Here is a 22,928-nt window from a genome sequence, read left to right as displayed (position 1 = left end):
CATCACCATCTCACCAGGTGTGCGCATGCCCAGCTAGGTTCCCAAATGTCCATCACCATCTCACCAGGTGTGCGCATGCCCAGCTAGGTTCCCAAATGTCCATCACCATCTCACCAGGTGTGCGCATGCCCAGCTAGGTTCCCAACCCTCCATCACCATCTCACCAGGTGTGCGCATGCCCAGCTAGGTTCCCAAATGTCCATCACCATCTCACCAGGTGTGCGCATGCCCAGCTAGGTTCCCAACCCTCTATCACCATCTCACCAGGTGTGCGCATGCCCAGCTAGGTTCCCAAATGTCCATCACCATCTCACCAGGTGTGCGCATGCCCAGCTAGGTTCCCAAACGTCCATCGCCATCTCACCAGGTGTGCGCATGCCCAGCTAGGTTCCCAAATGTCCATCACCATCTCACCAGGTGTGCGCATGCCCAGCTAGGTTCCCAACCCTCTATCACCATCTCACCAAGTGTCTGCATGTCTAGCTAGGTTCCCAACCCTCTATCACCATCTCACCAAGTGTCTGCATGTCTAGCTAGGTTCCCACCCCTCCATCACCATCTCACCAGGTGTGCGCATGCCCAGCTAGGTTCCCAACCCTCTATCACCATCTCACTAGGTGTGCGCATGTCTAGCTAGGTTCCCAAACGTCCATCGCCATCTCACTAGGTGTGCGCATGCCCAGCAGTATTTTCCTCCACCCTCCACCAGCCCCACTTCTCCACGAGAATCCCACCCCAAGCCACCTCCGGGAATGCAGTGCATGAGCTGGCAATGATTTCATGTATTCTGTTTATGGAATGTGAATTAAAACACTGAAGCTGCAAAAGTCACAGCCTGGATTCAGACCACGCTTTGGAGAACAGCGGACCTCTGTCCTTCTGCATGCCAAAGAGGCAAACAGCCACCTTGGTATGGGCGGGCTGTAGAGTTGATCCTGGCAGCTGCCTTACAGGCTTAGTTTCACCCAGAGGCAGAGTTGGGGAAACAGAGTAGACGCATGCTTAGGTTGCAGCCAAGCCAGTCAAAAGTATCAGTTCTTCAGCTGGAGTTAGCATGAGGGGCAGGACACTCGATCATTAGAACTAGAATCTGACCCCATCCCACATCCTGTCCTGTCTCCAAATGACAGATCTGCTGATGTACTGGCAAGTCATTAAGACGTAGGAGTGGGTTAGGGACAGAGATCAGAGGATTTCAGTGCTCCTGGCCTACTTTGCGCCCATTGCCATCCAAAGGCTGCCAACTTCTCCAATACAGTGAAATTCAAGTCCTAGTTCAGATCTGTTGCTGTGCCTCATGTCTGACTCATTGGTTCTTATGTGAAGCCCTGATTTGCTACTGATGCTTCCGATCCTGGTAATACTTGAGGAATCTCTGCAGCAGGGGATAGGACTGAACCATCCCGAAGGTAGAGGACTCAAATGTCAACCACTCGGCACTGACTACATCGTTTCTCAATGCTCAGTACCAACATCAAGCACCACATGGCAAACTCTGGGTTGCTGCTGGTTCCAGTGGCTGGCTCAGTGTTTTTGCTGAGATGTCTAGAAGGGTTCCCGTCAGTAAACAATGTCATATTTCCAAAAGCCATTGATGCCTTGGTTGAGTTCTTTGGGAATTAGAGTTACTGGCTTCTCCCATTTTCTCAGTGTTCCTGGGGGCTTGGGCAGGAGGCGGGGCTGGTACACACATGGAGGGTGGTGCTGACATTTCTCAGCATCTCTCATCCTCATCTCACCATTCCTGGTGCAGGCAGAAGGAAGTGTTAGCCTTTTCCAATCTAATGGACTAAACAGAAATCCTCAAGGGAGTCCTCGTTGAATCTACCAAAGCCAGGGAGCACATTCAGGGATGAGCCACAGAGCTGGAGTGGCCAGTGCTGAGGGGCCTATGAGGTAAGCAGGCAGTATCTTATTCTGCACCATGCTAAGAGCCCATACAGGGAGGAATGATCTCAGAGGCCTGAGCATACAAATTCCACAGGAGAAGGGATGTGGATAGTGGGGAAGGGTGCTTCTTCCAGGGCAGTGGGCTCTCTGAGGGCCCTCCTCAGAGGGTCTTTTGGGCTATACTACCCATGCTATAGGTCAAGTTCCTGCTTAAAGAGAAAGGAAGGGTTGGGATTCTCACAAAGGTGGCCTGTGGCTTTGGTGCAGGGGGTCCCCCTGTTCTCTACCGCAGGCTTGGTGTCAGGATGCTCTCTAGAAGAGCAAGCAACACTTCAGAGGGACTCACCACCCCTGTGGTGGAGCAGATGTCCACTTGGACCTGGGGAACATTTCAAAAGGTTCAGGAGGGCCCTGAAGGGCAGGGGCTTTGAAGAACAAACTTCCCAGATGGCTACGTTCTGGTCATGGGCAGATCAAGCGCCATGGTGGGTCCTACCACTTGAAGGAGATCTTTGGTGTGGAAAGGTCACCCCCAGAACCATCTAGATCACCAAAGGCCAGGTTTGGAAGTCTTGGAATCTGTTTATAGGGAATCATGCTGTGTTGACAGAGGACCCAGCCCCAGGTGAGGAACTGGATTCCAAAGGATGTTGAAAACAACAGCTTCTACTTGCAGGCTGCATCTGCCTAGTGAGGCGCCTTTCCTTGCATTGGAATGCTCCTAAGGTGCTTACTCACCCCTGTGCTCCAGAAAGAAGCACTGTCGGCACAGCCACATCCCCAAACCAAGATGGAGAACACAGAGGCAAGGAGATGCTCCACTTCCTGCTTCAACAGCAAGACACCAATTGAAACGGTGAGATGCCACCGGGCACCTCTCAGAAAGGCCCACCCTGAGCACCCACACCATCAAATGCCAGTGGAGATGCAGAGTCAGAGCAAGGCTGATTGTCCCTGTTGGAACGCACAGTGTCACAGTTGCACTGGAGGGCAGTGTCCCATAGAACTAAACACAGCCCTTCCCGGTGATCCAGCAGTCAACTCCTTGGTCTTTACTCAATGGCACAGAAAACATTATGAACATGTAAAAATCTACATATGGGTATTTATGGCTGAAGTTCTCCTAATTGCCCAAACTTGGAAGCAACTAAGATATCCTTCAGCAATGAGTGGCATATCCAGACAATGGGATATTAGTACTAAACAGAAAGTGGCTATCAAACCAGGGAAAGACATGGGAGAGTTGGTTGCGTGCCAACGCAGTGACATGATGTTTTAGAGCAGTGTAAATGTTTTGTGTGTGCTTAGCATGAACCAGGCCCTGGGTTCAATGCCCAGCACTGCCAGGAAAACAGGACTCAGGTGATGCTGGAACCAAAGCTGTATCCCGATGCAGGTCTGCCTAAATGCAGAATGTGCACCACCTCGTTATATGATGAATCAAGATCAAATCTTCAGGTGTAGCGATATGGCTCCGTGGAGGGGGCAGTGGGTGACGGTGGAGGCTGTGTAAGCGTGTGGGGTGAAGACATACAGGTCATCTTTGGATGTTACTTTCTGTCTTTGGAGAACTCAAAACTGCAGCAAAAATAATAAAACCTTACAACAAAACAACAACACCCAAACGAAATGAAGCATGGCACGTGAAGGTGAAGTTTCATGACTGTGTCCCTGGGAACGGCAGTATCAGGGTCCATGGACGTCCCTCCACCCGTTAATTACTCCAAGCTAGAGACGCTTCCCAGGCAACTGCCCCAGCTCATTTGTCGCACAAAAGTGGACAGACGCAGACAGCCTGAGTGACTTGTCCGAGGTAGCTTGCTGGTCTTCTGTGTCATGTGGAGAGGATGTCTTAGCAGTCACAAGAGGCTGGGGGTGGGGCTAACCACAAGTGAGTGAAGGGTGCAGAAGGGTGTAAGAGTGTTAAAGTCACTGACACAGACACTAGTAATGGAGGTGGTCTGGCTGGAAAGTTGCATCCCAACAAAGCTGCTGAGAGCGGAAAATCCAATTTAGGGAATTTAAAATTTAGGTTAGACTTTTAAAAAAGTGGGTCTATAATCCCAGCACTTGGAGGATAAAGGCCAAAGCTGCACAGTGTGATCCTATGTCTAAAACTTAACCCAACCAACCGACCAAAACAAAACAGGGGTGGGAAGATGGCTAAGCCAGGCAAGTACTGTCTGCGCAAGCATGAGGACCTGAGTTCAGATCTTGGCACTCATGCAGAATGTCAGGCGACCCCTCTGCAGGGAGATGGGGACAAGTGGATCCCTGTGCTTGCTGCCAGCCAACCCTGCTGAATCTGTAAGCTCTGGATTCAGTGACAGCCCCTGCTTCAAAAGCAAGGTGAAGAGTGATTGAGGGAATCACCTGGCATAGACAGCTGGCTTCCGCCTGCACACATGCACACACAGAGACACAAACACACATACGTGGGTTGGGACACAGGAGAAGAAGAATTCCCCTGGAGATTGCAATAAGCAGCAAGAACTAAGAAGCCACTGCAGCTGATAACACTGGGGCTATGTCCATGAGCACGGGGTCTTGCAGACAGTGTGGCCCACCCATATGGGGGCCTTTCAAGTTTCTTTTGCTATCTGTACCTCTGTCTCCCAGAGCGGTATCTGCTCTTACACCAGGAAATCCCTGCCTCTATAAGTTGGACAAGCATGTGGAGTCGTAGTATTGCCCACAAAGCCTGGCTTACAGACGAATCGGCTGGTATTGAGTCATTCCTTTCTTGGTTTTACAGATTCTAACCTAGAGACGGCATGGCTGCAGCACACTTAGTCTTTCTAGCCACAAATGCTTTGTTGTCTCTGCTGCATTTCTCAGTCTGACACACATGAGAGAAACCTCAGAAGGGCACCGTCTGAGGACTCAGCCTGTAAAGCTGGATTCACTTGTCTGAGACAGATTCAGAGCTGCCTGGGGGCCATTGGGCACCAGCCTTGAATCATGGGGACTACTGTATAGCTATTTCCCCTGATATGAAACATTCCATCTTGGAGGAAAGCTCCTTAAGACGCAGGATATCCTAAGGGGAGACAGAATATTTCATCCCGCATGGATGCTCTTTAAGATCAGAAAGCTAACAACTCAAAGGCTTCAGGAAGTTCCTAAAACTGAAGAGACTCACTAGCGCCCTCCCTCCCCAGGCATATATAAAAAGCAAGGACTTCTGAGTGATGACCAGCAGACCTGCCTAGAAGAGGCTCTGGTCAACGGAGCTACCTGGAGAAGACACTCTGACCTGTTAAGCCAAGGTGTGCTCCAAGTTTCCAGCCCTCATGAGCTGTCACCATGGTGTAGTGGACTTTGGTGATTGTAGCTGCCTTCGAGTGTTTCTGCTCTGGTAGGTCACCCCTTATCTATAACCTTTTAAGTAAACCAGGTACACTCATTGGTTCATCACCTGGGCTCTGGCAGTATCCTCACTCTGTTATTGGTTTCCTGTCTGGGGTAAGATGCTTGTATTGCCATATAATAGGAAGTATGGGCTTGCAGTAGCTGTTTGTGCCATGGCAGGGATGGCCCTCAGACTCTACCCAGTCCATAGTACCAGGGCCACAGTGATGAATTATGGGATTCACCCCTCCAACCTCAGGCTGGTTTTTCCTTTAGGTCCCTTCCAGTGCACTGTCCAGAACAAAAGTACTTGATGCTGTCAACTGGCTGGTTCCATAAAAAGAATCCAGTTTCCTCTGTACTCCTGAGAAGCTGTTAGCCTCTGGCCAGGGTCCAGCAGCTGCACTCCAGAGGTGCAGCCCACATACCTGGTGAGGATGCCAAGGTTCTCAGGCAGAGAGGAGTCAGCTGACCTGAGAGTTTTAATCAAGAAGGGTCCTTGCCAGCAATGTCACCAAGTCACAGCCTGTGCTCCGGAAAGGGGTCTTCCCACTGAGATGCCAAGACCCTGACAGCCAGCACCTGATCCCAGGGAGGACAGTGTCACTAAGGAGGACAGGATCACAGTAAAAACAATGACCAGCAGCTGGAACACCAGGCAAGGCCATCTGCCCCCTGCCGGTCTCAGTTCCCTCATCTGAAATATGGGAACCATCACCACCTCCCCATACAAGGCAGGCTTCTTAGGAGGGAGGCGAGAGAGTGGACGCTGAGATGGCGGCATTGGAAGGCAGCACGGTCTGGAGAGAGCTTAGGGATAGTCACGACACTCAGTGGGACAGCCAGGCTGATCTTTAGCACTCTTGAGCAAGGCCCGAGAGTTTCAGACCTTGGAGGCTCTCTACTGGCTGTTCCCACTGACTTCAGAAGTTAGGGCTGCAGAAGAAACGGTGTCTGAACTAGGGGCTCAAGACTTAGAAATTCAGTCCTTTTTCTCTTTTTTCTTTAACTCCTTCCTTTCTTCTTTCTTTCTTTCTTTCTTTCTTTCTTTTTTTGAAAAGAGAGTCTCATGTATCCCAGGCAGACCTTGATTTTGCTCTATAAATTGCAGGTGGCTTTCCCTCTGCCTTCCTGCTGCTGAGATTACTGATGTGTATTGCCTAGTTTATGTGGTTCAGGAAGTGGAATTGAGGGCTTCACGCATGCTGCATATGCTAGACAACCTGAGCACATTCCTTTATCCACTCCCGGTTTGTCTTTGAACAATTTTTTGTGGCTTTGGAGTTAATTAGAAACTTTGAACACTGGCCTTCCCTGCTGTGGGCCTCAGTTTCCCCTTCTGCATAATAAAGAGATTAGGGGAGGCGTCTCTAAGGACTTTTTAGACTCTCACAGCCAAAGACGCGATTTGAGCAGGCATCCCTGAATCGCAGCGGGGCTTCTCACTCACTGAGAGCCCTGTCCCTGTGCCACAAAGGACTCTGCCAGCAATGGCCTCTTCAGGGATTGGCAGGGAGTGGTTCCCACTGGAGGTCAACATCCCTTTGGTCCCCACCGAGGGGCTTGCTTGCCTGGGAACGCACGCCTGGCTTGGATCACCGCCTAACGGTTCCATTCCCAAGCACTTCCAGCTCCTTTCAGTGCCGGGATTTTACAGATCTCAGTGCCAGTTCACACACAGGGAGGCATCCTGGTGGGGGTTGTTGCCCTTATTTGCTGGGGGTGGGGCTGGAAACACATCTCAGAGCGGTGAGGGGGCCTTTCCAGGCTCTCACAGGCGAACTTCGTGTGACTGCTGGATAGGGATAGAGCTTCGGAAAGGGTTGTGTTCAGCCGAGCTTGTGACCCCTAGCCCCGCCCCTTTTCAAGCTCTGCAAGAGCGCAGGGTACATCTTGTGTTGAGGTTAACCTGCACACTGGACTCACCAGTGTAACCCTCCGGGACTCATGGCCCACAGGATACTTCTCTGGAGCTTCTAAGCCTCCCTGATGACGTGATCGGAAGGAGACTAGAAGGAGGAAGAGGAGATGATAGAAAGAGAAAAGGACAGGCCGCCACACTGCACGGAGGGCCATGGCCCACTACAGATAAGGAGGTGCCCAGATGGCAATCTTCAAACATCCTGAAAGTGGACCAGACGTCCTGGAAGTCAGTTCCTCTCAGTTTTAATAGTCCATAACTCTATTTAGAAAGACATTGCCAACATGTGCACGTAGGCCTGAGGTGGCTGTGAGGAACACTCCCAGCCGTCTGATTCCACGAGCTACAATGCACCCATCTGAGTGTACACACCACCCTACTAAACAGGAGTCCAATCAAGGTCTCCGGGACCCATTACAGAGCAAATGAAAACAACATTATTCATATATGGTCTGAAGTCATTTGGGCTTAAAGGTATATGTTGAAAAGAGTTCTAGATGGATGAATACTAAATAAAAGGAACGTGGGTGCGAAAGTCAGAATGGGAGCTGGGAATAAAGGGGACAGAGAAAGTGATGGAAACCGGGAGAGGGAACAAGGGAGGATAATGGTGTGAGAAAATAAGGGGACAGTTTGGGAGACGACGGAGGGCCAGGTAGGTCACTGGAGCTAGAAACAATGACACTTATGTATGGAAATGTCATAGTGAAATCCGTTTAAAATGTGGGTCGGGAGTACCTCGGAGAAGCGCTGCACGTCCTGCGTGAGTGTGCCCACGCGCCGCCATCGGAAGTGCTTCAGCAGCTTCAGGATGGCTGGGTTCACCGCGTTGTCAGAGGGCACCGTCCGGAAGAAATATGGGTACTTCTTCTTGTCCGCAAGAACAGGCGTGGTGGCGGCGAAGGAAAGCTGCAAAAACGAAAAGGGACACTTTTATTGGGGCCTTGCACCTAGTCCTTCCTGGCAGCCATTTCTCACTTGGGACAAGATTGGCGTGAGTCTTTGTGTAGGTACAGGTGCCTGGGGATACCAGAAGAGGGCATCAGATGCTCCGGAGCTGGAGTTAAGGTACATGTGAGCTGGAAACCAAACTCTGGTCCTCTGGAAGAGCAGTCTTGACTAGAAGATAAAAAGAATTTAAGGTAAGGAGAAAGGGGTTGGATGGACCAGCAAGCTACACCTCCCCAAAGAAATGGAACCATTAATGCTGTGACCTGTTTCGTTCCAGAACTTCCTCTGTGAACGGTACTTTTGGTTTGCGTGTCTCTTGTTAGGCTATGTTATTCTATGAACAAATGAACAATTTTTATTTAAGCAAGGGGACATCCAGCCCGATAGTCTCGCAGCGTTTTATTTTCACCACCATTGTCTGGCATGTGAACACACCAGTTCTCTGAGTCGTCTTTGATTTAGGGACATTAATGCTGTTTAGTTTGCCACGTCTGTCGTCATTGTCACGGGGTGTCATAGTGCATAGCGTTTCATGTGTATTTCAGGGTATTTCCATGAGACAGTCTGTGATGCCAATGTTTTCAGGTAAAGACCTGGCCCTGGGCCGCAGTTGGTAGCGTGCTTGACTAGTTAGCATGCACGAAGCTGTGGGCTCTCTCCCCGGTGATGTATTAGGCAGTGTGCCTGCAATCCCAGCGCTCAGGAGGTGGAGGGTCAGAAATTTGAGATTATCCTCTGCCACATAAAGAGTCTGAGGCCAGCCTGGGCTGCATGAGGTTCTGTTTCAAAAATAAAATATGAAATAAACAAATAAGGCTGCAAACCTTCAACATCTTCGCATTTAAATAATCTGGAAATATCCCGTCTGCTTTGCATATGGGCTTGTCAGAGATAATTAGAGGTCCAGAGTCACTACATTCTTGTCAACAGGGAATGCAGACCATTTTTCCACACGGTTTTATAATGAGCTATCACAGAAATGGGATCCGCTTACAGTCACGGTTACATACCCTGTTGAGCTCTTATGGGTGGTTCCCAGGAGGTGGGTCCTATTTTAGGAAGTACTTTTGCATACCTTCCTCTCTGAGTGGGGCTCTGGTGCTTTTTAATTGAATTTAGAGAAGATGTTAAAAATGTATAGCCTTCAGACTTGGCCTACCGCGGCTGCCGCAAACCTCGTGTTGTTTGTCCTTACACATGGTGTTTTAATTCACGCCCGGCAGTCAGATCTGTCCACCCTTCCCTTTATCATTTTCTCACTTTCTTTTAAGTGCCAGTAAGTTGTTAAATTGGATTTTAATTATCTGTCCAGCTTAAATGTCACCGCTTCCTAACGCTCTCTCTGATCTCTGCTCTCCTTCCCCAGCCTCATTCATGGAAGGTGGCATCAACCCTTTTGATCCTTGCAGTGAGAAGTAGGAGAATGGCATCTGGATGCCCTTCTCATTTGCATTTCGCTCCCGGGGACCGAGGTTGAGTCTCCTCCAAGGTCTGAGAGCAATCTGTAGTTCCTCTCTGGACGGAAAGGACTCTTATCCTTTGTCCCTTTTCCAATTTGACTCTTACTCTTCCTGTCTGTCTGAAAAAGAAGTGATCTTTCATATTAAAGAAGCGATCGAGGGCTCCATTTTTCCATTTATTAATGTTTGTCCTTTATCTTTTGCTGTCACTCACAGTCTCTTCCTCACAGAAATGGTTTTGTGGACCAGGGAGATGGCTCAGTGAGTAAAGGCGCTTGTCACCGAGCTTGACCAAGTTGGGTTCCCTAGGATCACATGGTAGAAGAAGAGAATCAGGCTTCCACATACATGTGCCTGCATGTGCTTGTGCACACACGTGCACACTCTCTCTCTCACACACACACTTATGAATGCTCTCCCACTCACATGCACTAAAAATCTTTAAAGAAAAAAATTTTGATCCATGGTTGAAATTCTCTTTATTCTCATTTGCTTTGTTAGATTTTGCGTGATATTTAGAAAGGTCTCTCCTACTCTGGGGTTCTGAAAGAATTCCTCCATGGCTGCTCTGTTCCATCTTCCTTCCTCCTTTTGTTTCATTTAATCTTTGATACAGAGCGGAAGGCTGGGGCTAGCTTGCTTGCTGCTGAGAGCGTCCTCTGAGCCTTCGTGTGCCCCAGAAGTAGTGCTAATTCTGATATACGTGAGCCGCGGTTCAGCACCCAAAGGACAACATCCAGGACCCTTGAGCTGTGGATGGAAAGTCTTTACCGCTGCTTTTACCAATCCTCTCCAGGGCTCCAGGGAAGATGGTGAAGATCTGTCCTTCTCCTTGGCCTGGATCAGAGAGCATATGGCTACTCCCTAGGGTCCCTGGATGTCCTACATCCATGCTGCAGTCCCCACACACCCTACCCATTGGAGCTGACCAGGCAAGAACATAATGGTCTCCATATGGGGCTAGACAACACCTAGAAAACCAACTTGTAAGTTCTCTGAAGTGGTGGAAGAGGAATGGCTCCTATAGGCTCATAGATTTGAATGCGTGGTCACCAGGGAGTGGCACTACTAGGAGAGGTGGTCTTGTTGGAGAAGGCAAGCACTGGGGGTCGGCTTTGAGCGTTCAGAACCTCAAGCCAGGCCCACTGTCTGTCTCTTCCTGCTGCCTGAGGATCCAGATGTAGAACTCTCAGCTACCTTTCCACACCATGTCTCCCTATGTGCCACTATGCTTCCTGCCATGGAGACAAAGATTAAACCTCTGAACTGTAAGTCAGCCCCAATTAAGTGCTTTCCTTTATAAGAGTTGTCATGGTTATGGTGTCTCTTCACAGCAATAGAAGCCTAAGGCGCCAAAGATGTCCCGAGGTTGAGAAGGATAAAGAACATATGGCTATTTAAAAAATTATAGAGAAACTCAGGACAAGAGGGAAGATTCTTCATGGAGTGGAACTCCAGATAGACACACAGAAGCTTCTTTTTTCCCTGGACTTTTCACACTGGAAAGCCTGGCATGAGAAGAAGTGAGACCCCATATTGGGAGGCACACACAGAGGCTGGGCTATGCAGTGAGAACAGAAAGAACCACTGTCCATGAACCCTTCCACACACTGCAGGAAAGACTTGCATGCGCATTTTAGTACATACAGATACACACAGTTTTTTTCCAAAAACAAACAAACAAACAAAAAACCCCAAAAACCAAAAACAAACGACAACAAAAAAACGATCCCATGACTTTTATCAGAATCACAAAGAACGCCCTACAAACCAAACACGATCTGTACATCTGCTTGCAGGCGACACATTGACACACGGGTCCCACAGGGAACACAAGAAACAGCAGCTGTGTCCAGTCTCATTCAATGTAGTATTCACAACTTTCCTCTTGAGATTAGAAGCCCGTGGTAAGTCTCCTTCTCTCACCAGTTAAGAAGCTATCAGAAAAAAATCTGGGGGTGACTACCTCAGGACCTGGGACATTACACATGCCCACCACATCCCACAGACACTTATCTGATCCACGTTGGGAAATGTTAGTCTTCTGATATGATCTCTGATTTGGGCTCTGGTTGATGCTTTACCATTACTGTCCCATTAGTTCCAGGTCCACAATTAATTGTTGCTCGAATAACCTCATATGTTTGCCCTGTAGGTAATTACAGTGGTTACTGTTCAGTGAATAAATGGTCCATTGTGTTTACAATGGTCTTGGAATAGAATGTATGCCCCAGGTCTAAATCATGTTGGGTGCAAAATATTAACTGGAGCTGGCATTTTCTGCACCATTTGAGATAATACACACTTTGATTGGATTGCATTACTGTTTCATGGGCTTTAGTGTCCTAAAACTTTCTTCCACGGGAAGGCTATAGGGGTCTCATAGTACTGCAGAAATTCAGAAACTAGAAATCATGTATGTGGTTTTTTATCTTACCCATGCACTGAGCAACTTGGTTCAAACCAAGTAAATCAGACGCTCTGGACAGAAAGGCCAAGTCGTAGTCATATTTAAAAACATGCTGGGCTTTTTTTCTTTTTCTTTTTAGAGGATGGGCGCTGCTGAAGAGACAGCTCAAAGGTTAAGAGCATTTGTTGCTTTTACCCTAAGATTGGATTCCCAGCACCTACATGGTAGTTCACAACTATCTGTAACTCCAGTTCCCGAGACCTGACACCCTCTTCTGACCTCCATGTATGCTGCACACACATGGTACACATACATATGTGCTGGCGATACACCGATACTCATAAAATAAAATGAACCTTAAAAAAAAAGTTCGTGGAAGAGAGCCCAGAGAGAGCTGAGAACCCCTGGTAGGCTCAGTGCCATGGTCCTGAATAAGCAGACAGCTAATCTAAGGTGGAAACTGAGACCCATCAAAGCTAAGGAAAGATGGAAGCAGGATTCAAACTCAGATCTAAAGAACGCTCAGCACCAGTGTTCATTCTTGGCTTGACACTGCCCATTGGCTCCTGGGTGGTCCCCACACTTTCCCCACCGTCTGGCAATGCCGGGACTTCTAGCATTAGCGCCCTAACTTGAAGGCCTATATTTCTGGTCCTCCTGCCTTATGTCTCTCAATCAAATTAGTTTCTGAACAGACTGTGATGGAAGTTTCCAGATAATCCCAAACCGCAGACTTACTGAAGAGAGGATTTTAAATTTTAATTCACAGATTTGCTTCATCTAGTTTCCCTGCGATTGTTTTGAGACTTTGGCCCATACAGTACCTGCTTTGGGAATGTGTTGAAATCAGGTTCGGTGGCCTTTTATAGAATCAACTTTGGTAAAAGTTCCACAGAGGCTGGAAAAAATGATTCAATCTCTGGATGTAAGCTACAGAATTCTTTATTAGACTACTAATGAATAATAGATACAACCAGCCTAATTATGTTACTATTGTATGGTTCCCGTGTTTGTTTACTTGATCTATCAAAGCTGAGAGGCTTGGTCGGTTCCCCTCCATTGTCTCCCACCACCTCCTTGCATCTCAACAGGTCTGGTTTTTGTTGCCTTTGATTCTATGTTGTTTTGAGCGTAAGTGTTCATCACAAATGTATCTTTATTTTTCAGCCATGCATATCCTTGCCTAGTGTGAACAGCAGGTACTTAATAGATATTCATGGGCTGCACCAAGAGCTGAAATATTTATGAAGGCAAAAGAAGCCTCTGTCATTTACTGCTTCTTAAGCTGTATCTTGCTTGATAGTTATAGCATTGCCCCTATTAACTTATTGCTCATATTTGCCTATCATAGCTTTGAGCCTCCTTCTATTTATGCTCTATCAAGATTATTATATTCATCTATGTATATCACATACATACATACATACATACAGATAGATAGATGCTTCTGGGCAGTACCAAGTGGCTAGATGTTTAGATATAAATACTTATGACTGTAATAAGTACTTGATCTTCCATGTCTTGTCTCATCGGCTCTCTTGATCTTTTTATGTTTCCCATGTTCCCTTTAGAGTATAGCTATATTTTTATTGCTGCTCTGGTTGTATGAATTCACCTTACTCCAGTGTGAGCCTGAAGGAACACCTTTTGATATCCTGACCTTGATATCCTGAGCTGACCTGACCCTCTGTCACCTTGACACAGGGCTAAACAGCTGGGTATAAAATTCTTGGGCTATGCCTTCTCTTTGGAAGTCCAGCATGATGCAGAGAAGAAATCGGGGCAAACTTGATCTGTCTTTACTTGTAGGTACCAAGTTTTCTTTGCCTGTGTGCCTGAAGGATTGTTTTTCTTTGTTCTTGGAATAAAAAAAAAAAACTTGCCAGTATAGAACTGGGTTTGGCCTTCTCAGCTTGGTCTGGGATATAAGAAACCCTTTGATTTGTGCATTTTAATCTTCCAACTCAGAACATGTAAATAGAAGAGAAATACACTGTATTTTAAATACTTTGCACGGTATATAATATATTTATTATTTATATGCTGAGATTTTTGTGCATTTTATTATGTATATATTATAGTGTATGTGTCAAATTATGTCTGCCTCTTATTTAATATCCATCTACATCCTTGTCTCTCCTCTGGAATACCTGGTCCCCTGCATCATATTCTTATTTTCTAAATCCTTATCTGCTCTATTTTCTCTTGTGATTTCAGTTCTTGGTCCTTGTCCTCTGAGTGGTGGAAGAACATCTCGTTTTATCCTGTCTGTATTTTGTTTGTCTGTGAGACATGGAGAAGCCAGCCTTTAACTTCTGATCCTCTGGCCCTAGCCTCCCAGTGCCAACTGGCTTATCCTATGGTCTTATTTCAGGGTCTGGGCGTATTAACTTCTGCTGTTTTCTGGTAATGTGGCTGTATCATCCACAGTCCTCACAGCGGGGCACAGGGGCTCCTGACACAACCCAGCCAGCATCTGGCGTTATCTGACTTCCTTCTTTGTCTTAGTATTTCAGAGCTACTGCTGCACTCTGCAGCTCCCTGGCTGTGCTGTGACTGACAGCTATACAGCCTCTGCTGCCACCCGGGACCTCGGCTTGGAGCTTTATTGACCAACACATTTTTATTGTTATTGATATTTCTAGTTTCCTATCAGTGTTTTATGGTCATATCCCCTCGCTCTCCACTCTCATCTCAAGCTTTCTATTTCTGGAAGACTTTGCTGGGTGGGTATGAGAATTCTCTGTGTATTTTGAGTATGGTTGAGAATGGCAAGAGGCGTTCTAAAGTTTTCTTCTTTACCCTGTAGTAGGTTGTTTTCAGAAGTGGACTCTTCTCTGCTTCCTCTGGCTCTCTCTGATGCTTTTCCAGAGGTGTTTTTGGTGTCCACCCTAAAGCAAAGCCAGGCGTTCCACATTTGGCTTGTTGGCAGACACAAACACTGCAGTCCCTGGCCATTGCTGCCTATTTACATTTTACCTGGGAATATGAACCTGAAGGGTAAGCATGTAAGCAATTTTTGGTGTCTAATAGGTGCTCACCTTACACTGGTCTATAGTAGCAGGGTGACATCATTGTCTGCCCTCCATAACTGATTTTCTATCGCTCTGGATCAACATAGGATGTTATGTTCCCATCATGCACTGCTGCAGTGCCGCTTCTTTTCTGACCATAAAAACTCATTTTCCAGAATGCATTGAACTCTGGCTCCCTCTCTCCAGCACTTTTCTAGGAATTTGTTATCCTTCTGAATATAGAAGGACATGTAAGAGTGAAGGGAAGAGGCCTTCTGGTTGCCCTGGTGATGGGTACATGGAGGTGGAGAAACCATTTTCCAATTCCCTGACCATGTAAGCAAGGGGTCTCTAACTCAGATCATAGGGAATAGAGGAAACATCTCATGATCTCTCGGACAGATGTTACTTCTAAGCAAAGGTTTAGTGATGCTTTCTAATGTCCAAAATGACAAGTCCGAAGTCTGGTGTGTTCGTGTATGTGTATGTATTTGTATGTGCAGATGTATGTATCTGTTTCTGTGAACATATGCATGTATTTTTGTATGTATTTATATGTCAGCCTGTATGTATTTATATATGTGTGTATATGTACGTCACTGTGTGTATATGTATGTATTTGTATATGCGTATATTTGTGTATGTATATCTGTCTCTCTACTCTCATAGGCTGGGAAACGGAGTTAGAGGCTCAGAATCTGCCAAGAAGCAGATCAGAGGTCATCAGCAGTGAGGGGGTGGGGCGAAGACAGACTGGGGAGCCCCTGCTCAGGGTGGAGGGATGCTTTGGAAAAGATTAGAATGCTCTAGCATTAGACAGTACTGTTGACGCAATAGCATTGAATGTACTCAATGGCACTGCATTCTCTTTGAACTACTAATATGGCGAGTTTATGCAATGTGTATTTTAACATAATAAATAAAGAAAAAAAACCTGACCATGATTATGAAAGTTGTATGCAGAAGTGTGGGGCCTGTGTTAGTTACTTGACTCATTGGTTACTTGGTCAAAAAACAAAAACAAAAACAACCAAACAAACATTTGACTAAAGCAACTTAATAAAGGAAGGGTTTCTTATAACTTTTTCCTTTCTTTCTTTCCTTCCTTTCTTTCTTTCTTTCTTTCTTTCTTTCTTTCTTTCTTTCTTTCTTTTCTTATTATGTATGTGGGGAGGTACCATGGTATGAGTACAGAAGTCAAAAGACAAATCTTTTTTGGGGTTGAACTCAGGTCATCAGGCTGGTGGCAAGCACCTTTACCTACTGAGTCATCCTGCTGGCTTTCAGTCCCCGGGAGTCTAGACCATCGTGGAGCAGAAGTGCTGCAGCGCTGTGCAGTACAGAGCCCACTGTCCCCCTGGGTGGTTGGGAGGAGTGAGGTGGAGCTTGGGGTGAGTATGTCAGCACTGCGGGGAGGCTGGACAATCTCTGGCTTTGATCTTCCCACTCCATATGCCCACAGGCAAATCCACTCTCTAACGTGCTCAAGAGCAAAACTCGTTGGGCAGTGAATGGATTGCCTAGCGGGTGGATGGAGATGCACCCACTCGGGTGGCTAGTTGTGATGGGAACCGTCTAGGCGTCTTCATAGACGCATGGCAGACTTGGAGTTAGTAAGCTAAGATGCATCACCTGAGGTAGCAGGTATTTTCCAAACGGTGATGCTGTAACCCATGTGACATAAATGGCACAAGGTCAGGGAGTGAGATGTGGAACTGGTCTTCAGATGCCTTTTCTGTGTCTCCTTCTGCAGCCCAGAACAGAGCCTTGAGTCTCGAGCAGAGGCTGGCCATGACCTAGGGATTGCTCCATCTAGATCTGGTGGAACTTGGAGGAGACAGGATGTTCTAGGGCTACTCAGAGGGGAGTTTATCTCTCAAACGCAGGCGTTTCCATGGTGGGTGTGGATTGTTCGGGTAACCAACAGAGTGGCGCAGAAAGGAGGTGTGGGGAGCGTTCTCTGTGACAGGAGCTGTGTGGCAGTGGGAGTCTCGCGAGAGTTTAGGGTCTGCATGTGGTCCGGCTCATGGCTTCAGCAGTGAGGCCCCAAATGGAGACACGAGTGGATAATAAAGAAACATCAAGGACACACAAAGACCCGAGTTCCTGGTCCCCGAGAGGAGGGAAGGGTGAATTGTTGGGCCCGTGAAGCTGCCGTCCTTCGCATCTCTGAAATGATGGGTTGGACCAGAGATTTCAAAGGTTCCCGGCAGCTCAGACTTGTGCTCCCCCACCCCCAACCTGACAGCTTAAGAGAAGGATGGGGCTTGTGGTTTTGAGGGAGTGGGTGGTTTTTTGATCTGATTTAGTTAGACAGTTGCCGTGTACCTCACTTCTCTGCGGATAAACACATCTCCCCACCTCACCATCTTTATTAGATTCCAAGCCACCGATGAGTTCTTGTCTGAATGCAATTCCATTTTTTTTTAAACCTGGTCTGGGGCTCCTGAACCGAGTTCTTCTGAAGAGATGAAACCATCTCTAGGGGATGGGGTCAGCAGGGGTGGCCACAGTTGCTAAGAGCTTGGGAGGCAACTTCTGCCAGGTGGGAGGGGAGGAGGGATGAGGGAGTTGCTCTTTTCTTCACTAGGTTTAATCTTTTGCAGTGGGTTTGCCGACTGTGCCTGTAATTAAATGAGGGAGGTATTTGTCGTCGTGGGTTCCTTTCAGCCCAACTGAATGCAGCACAACTTTCTCAGGAAGCTTCTGACAAAACAGTGTTTGTGACTGGTGCCAGGACACATACAAAGACACCGGGCATGTGCTCTGGTAACTCAGGGCCACTTAGGGGCTGTGCCAGGTCACGGTTGCCCCCAAGCCCAGGGGCAGGACTGTTTGGACACTATGTGCTTCAACGTCAGTGTCGTGGGATTCGTGTGATGCAGAGTGGCTGCAAAGTGTCCTCAAGTTAATGAGGGAGAATGAATGTCTGGCATGCTGGTGAATTCTGCTTGAAGCTGGGTTCCCACAGAGGCCTTTGGGGTGCTATGCACAGGTATTAAATCCGAGTCAGAGGGGCCTGGGCTGCAGCCGCCTGGGGAGCCACATTCTGCCTGCCTGCTAATGGAGTTGTGTTTTCATCGCTAAGACATGCCCAGCCACTCAACATATGCCACTCACCCTCACAGCCATTCCTCGCCATGCCTCCACCCCCACCCACAATTTGAAAGGGACCCAGAAGAGGCACTGTTGTCTTTGTTTCCTCTTGGAGAAACTGAGGCTAGAGGAGGGGCAGTAGCTTGCCGGGGGAACGCAGTGAGAGAGCAGTAAGGCTGGGCATTATGTTTCCATGCTTTGACTCCTTAGAGTCATTGCATGAAGAACCCCTGTAGGGGAGCAGGCATGCTGGAAAGACTGGACATGCTTTCTTGTTGGAAGTGCAGAGCAGCCATCTGAGGTGCACAGAGGTTAAGTCATTTGCACATGGTCATGCAGATCATGGAGAGGGACTTAATTCCCCACCCAGTCCAGTCTCACAGACTGCCGTGCCACTTCCTAGAACCCAGCACCCTTCCCCAAATATTTGCTTCTTCACAATTGTTGTGTGTTCATGTGTGTGTGTGTCTACACACATGCATGGGGGTGTGTCTACATGAGCCTGGTCGTGTGGAGGTCGGAGACTAATTAATATCAAACATCTTTCCCAATTATTTTCCTCATTTTTTGAGACAGGGACTCTCACTGGACCTAGAGCTCACGGTTTAGGCTGGACTGGTTGGCCAGCAAACCCCAGGGAGGCTGTCTTCCTCCACAGCTGACTCTGGCCCCGGGGGTCACAGGCACAGGCTTGGTGTGACTCTCATATGGATGCAGGGGATTGAACTCTGGCCCTGGGGGTCACAGGCACAGGCTTGGCATGACTCTCATATGGACGCAGGGGATTGAACTCAGGCCCTCATCCTTTGCGTGGCAAGCTCTTAACTGACTGAATGGTCTTCCCATATTCTCTTTAGTCGAATTATGATTTTCACAAATTTCATGGTCTAGGGGAAATTGACTTGGATACTCTGGTTTTATAGATGGCAAAACAGAAGCTCAGAGAGTTAACTGATGTGGCCAAAGTCACACATCAACAGGGGCAGGGACAGAGGCAGGGGCAGGGGTAGGGCTCTGTACTTGTGTTCTTAGAATAAGGGTTTTTCCTCCAGTATACCAGGATGCTTTGTGTGGGAAAAGAGGGCTCACTGGGCAGATTAAAGAAGGGGATGAGATTTCCTTAGAAAATACGGTACAGCATCAATGCTTTGTGCATGTTTGAATCCCTCGGATGATCTGATTCAATGACAGAAAATAAAAATCATATCCCTTTTATTTTCAGTGCTGGGAATTGATTGCCTCATACTTAACTACCAACCACTCTACCACCGCGCTATCTCTCCAGCTCTGTGTTTTTGGTTTATTTTTTTGTTTTGTTTTTTAAAGAAAAGATTCTTTGAGTTATTGGCTAAAGAGTCCCCATGGAAACCTCCAAACAGCTTATGCTACTGCCAAGGTTATTAGATGCTCCCTCAAACTGCTGGTAAGGCCCTATTCCTGAAGACAACACCTATGTAACTCATTGAACATGAAGGTGTCAAGGTAGTGCCCACTTAGAGCCGGCACCCCTACTGATTAGAGTTCACGGTTCTGAAAAGTACTCTCAAGACAGAGGATCAAGGGAAACCACCAATCCAGCCACACACCCTTTGATTGACAATGATGATCTGCCCGTAAGACACACTGGTGCAATAGGGTACAAGGCTTATAGAAGTAACCAGCCAATATCTGATTGACTGTAAGGCCCGCTTCAGGAGAAGGAATCCATTTTTGATATTGCTCGAGTAACCAAGAACCTGAGGCTAGAAAGGCCAGGGTCCTGGGGGAAATCTAAATACTACTCAATAAAAGGCAGCAATAAAATGATTCCTAGCAATATTCTGCTGTGCTCCTAGAACGGTGCCTGACTCAGTCATCACCAGAGAGGCGTCATTATTAGTAGACGCTACCCACAGACAGACAACGTGCTGAGTGAGAAACCTTGGGACACTCAGTCCTAAAGAGGATGTCTCTAGCAAATCCCTCAGGGCTCAGGGGACCTTGTGAAAGAGGAGGCAGGAAAACTGTTGGAGCGAGAGGGGACGGAGGACATCTAGGAAACAAGAACTTCCAGACACAGCAGGACCAGTGCGCACTTGAATTCACAGAGACCGAGGCTGCACACGCAGTGCTTGCACAGGTAGGTGCCAGATGCAGTTCCAGTGCTAAGGAGGGATGTGGACACATGTCCCGTCCCTAACCTAGAAGCTATCTTCAATTGACAACCACAGCAAAGGCTAAATTAGTTTTCACTGATGGAGTCTCACAAGGTATATGGACAAATCTTATAGACAGACCAGCAGTGGATAGCCAACACGAAATGAACTCAGTGGCATCTTTTTGAGGTTCGTTATCTCATAATGTGTTGTGTAGGCATTTCAAAAATTAATTAGTTTATTTTCCCTTTCAGGTTTTTTTTTCTTCTGCTAGTTTGGTTTTTTCTAGTCCCATTAAAAAATTTTCCATCTTATTTTATTTTATTGCTGTTCTTAGATGCCTGCTTGTATTCTGATGAAAGAGAAAAATAAAGGATGCAGATTTGGGTATGAAAGGAATTGGAGAAGTTGGGGGTGGGGAAACTATAATCAGAAAATATTGTACCTTATATATAATAAATATGTACATATATACATGTATATGTACATATGTGTGTATACAAACACACATATTTGGTTTTTTTAGACAAGGTCTCTCTTATATAGCCCTGAGTGTCCTGAAACTTGTTCTGTAGACCAGGCTGGCCTCTAACTCACAGAGATCCACCTGCCTCTGTCTCACGCATTCTGGAATTCAAGGTGTGCACTACCATTCCTGGACATTATAAATACTTAAAAAAAAAAACAACCTTTTACTGGTGGGCTGGGGAGATTCCCCAGAGGGTAAAGTGCCTGCCATGTAAGCCTGAGGACCTGAGTTCGGATCCCCAGGAGCTATGCAGAAGGCAGGCATGTCACACACAGCAGTAACCAGGACACTGGGTAGTAGAGACTGGCGCTCGCTGCCTAGACAGCCCAGTCAATTGGTGAGCTACAGGGCCAGTGAGAGGCCTTGTCTCCAAACATAAAGTAAAGAGAAATTGAGGAAGACATCTGCTATCGATCTCTGGCCTCTATAGGCACCAGCACACAGATTTGAGTGCACGCCACACACATTCACACGCACACACAGACTTAGCTGTTAAATAGAAACTGTATACTGGTGCAGGCAATATTCTAATAATAGTAATAATAATAATAAAACCAATTGCTTATCACCTGCTTTAAGAAATAGCTTTAATTTATTTATAGACAGTAAATAGCAAAGTAATTTAATCCTTGCTCTTTAAGGACTGTCCTGCTACATGACACGCTGTGAATCTTTAAAGTTCCTCCATTTTCTTCAACATCTCACCTTTGTTTTATGTAAATAGATCACAAAATAAATACAGCTTTCTCCAATCCTTTTAAGTTTGTTTTAATAAAGAAGAGAAATGAGGGCGTGGAGAGCAACAGAGGCGAGCCCGGGCTGGGCAGTGTGGCGGAAGTGTGGACAGAGCTCTGGGCTTTAGCTCTGACAGGCCAGCCTGGGTGCTGCCTTCTCTGTCACTTGCGTCTTGGGGCAAGAGACCTCCCCTTTGGGAGTCTCTTAGAACAGGGTAGCACACTCCTGTTGCAGGGCTATGATGAGGATCGCAGCAACAGGGGCTTCAACTGCAGACTACCTCGGTAAATCCCAGCTTCTAGACTCGAAGTTCTGAGCGTTAAGCTGGGAGAGTTACACTGAGTAAGACCGCCGACCTTCCCCAGCCCTCCCCACCAGGCAGAGCCATTGTTCTTAGTCAGCCTTTCTAAAGCCTACCCTCATGATGGATAAAAGGCTGTCTAATTACAAAAATAATAATGATTATATGGCTCTTCCAATTGTGTACAATTAGGATGTATGTCTCTAATTTTCCCTTACACCTCTGGTAAAATGTTCTATTTCCCCTCACAGCTGTGCAGGTGACAAACTCAGGAAATTAACAAATTGCATCAGAAGCCTCTCAGCTCCCTCGGCTCCTCTGCACTTTGCTCTCCGCCGACGTCTTTAGGGGTAACTGAATGCTTGCGCGATCACAGCTGGGAAGCCAATACCTTTTAATTGCCACACTGCGGAAATCGTGCCTCCTAGTGTCTCCTCGGCACCTCTAATCAGTCACTGGGTTGAAATCACACCCGAGAGAGGAGAGGCGTTGGGGCCCGAGCTCCAGTCTGGCACGAGGAGAGGATGCTGTGTCTCCAGTCTCCAGGACTGTACCTTGCCCTCCCAGCTCTTTAGACAAGCTCCTATACATCTGAGGATGCCCACTCACAGATGCCTCCTCCAGGGAGTCCTCTCTGCTTTCCCAGTGCTGCTCTTGGCCTTGCCGTGAGTGCTGTGGGAGCAGTGGCGGGCAGTCAGGCCCTCATTTCTCATGCCCTATGGGCTCTTTGAGGGCTTCCAGTGGAGGAGGGGCGAGGGAGGGAAAATACCTCTGTACCTTCCACTGGACAGAAACTCACATGGAATAGAGCCAAGAAGCAAGGAAAGGGGCCTGAGAGGGGACTGGGCCTGGAGGAAAAGTTCTGAAGAGGATGAGACACACTAATCCAGAGGTCTTAGAAGGGCTATAGGTCAGAAGTCAGAGGTCAGGGGTCATCAGGAACTTCACAGTCCAGGTCCCAGCAACACCTAGGCTCCCAAAGAGGTTACCATCTAGGATCTAATTCAGCCCTGTGTGCCCAGCCCCTTCCACAGGCCAGAAATGGAGTCTCTATGAAAAACTTCAGGCTACAGAGGCTTGCTTCTTTCACTTTGGGGAGAGGGTGGTGGAATCAAGGGAAAAGACTCAAAGATAC

The 22,928-nt window shown here is 47.4% G+C and overlaps 1 protein-coding gene across 1 annotated transcript in view; it reads right to left on the bottom strand.

Moving 5' to 3' along the window:
* The window catches only part of Gabbr2 (gamma-aminobutyric acid type B receptor subunit 2), a 356,062-nt gene that overhangs the window by 194,870 nt on the left and 138,264 nt on the right, over positions 1–22,928 (bottom strand). Inside the window, exon 3 of the mRNA XM_075967260.1 lies at positions 7,901–8,071. Coding sequence (XP_075823375.1) covers positions 7,901–8,071 — 171 coding nt within the window. The remainder of the gene's footprint in view (positions 1–7,900; positions 8,072–22,928) is intronic.

This window comes from Microtus pennsylvanicus, chromosome 3, assembly GCF_037038515.1.
Source record: "Microtus pennsylvanicus isolate mMicPen1 chromosome 3, mMicPen1.hap1, whole genome shotgun sequence".
NCBI lineage: Eukaryota > Metazoa > Chordata > Mammalia > Rodentia > Cricetidae > Microtus > Microtus pennsylvanicus.
This window is presented reverse-complemented; position numbering and strand designations above follow the sequence as displayed.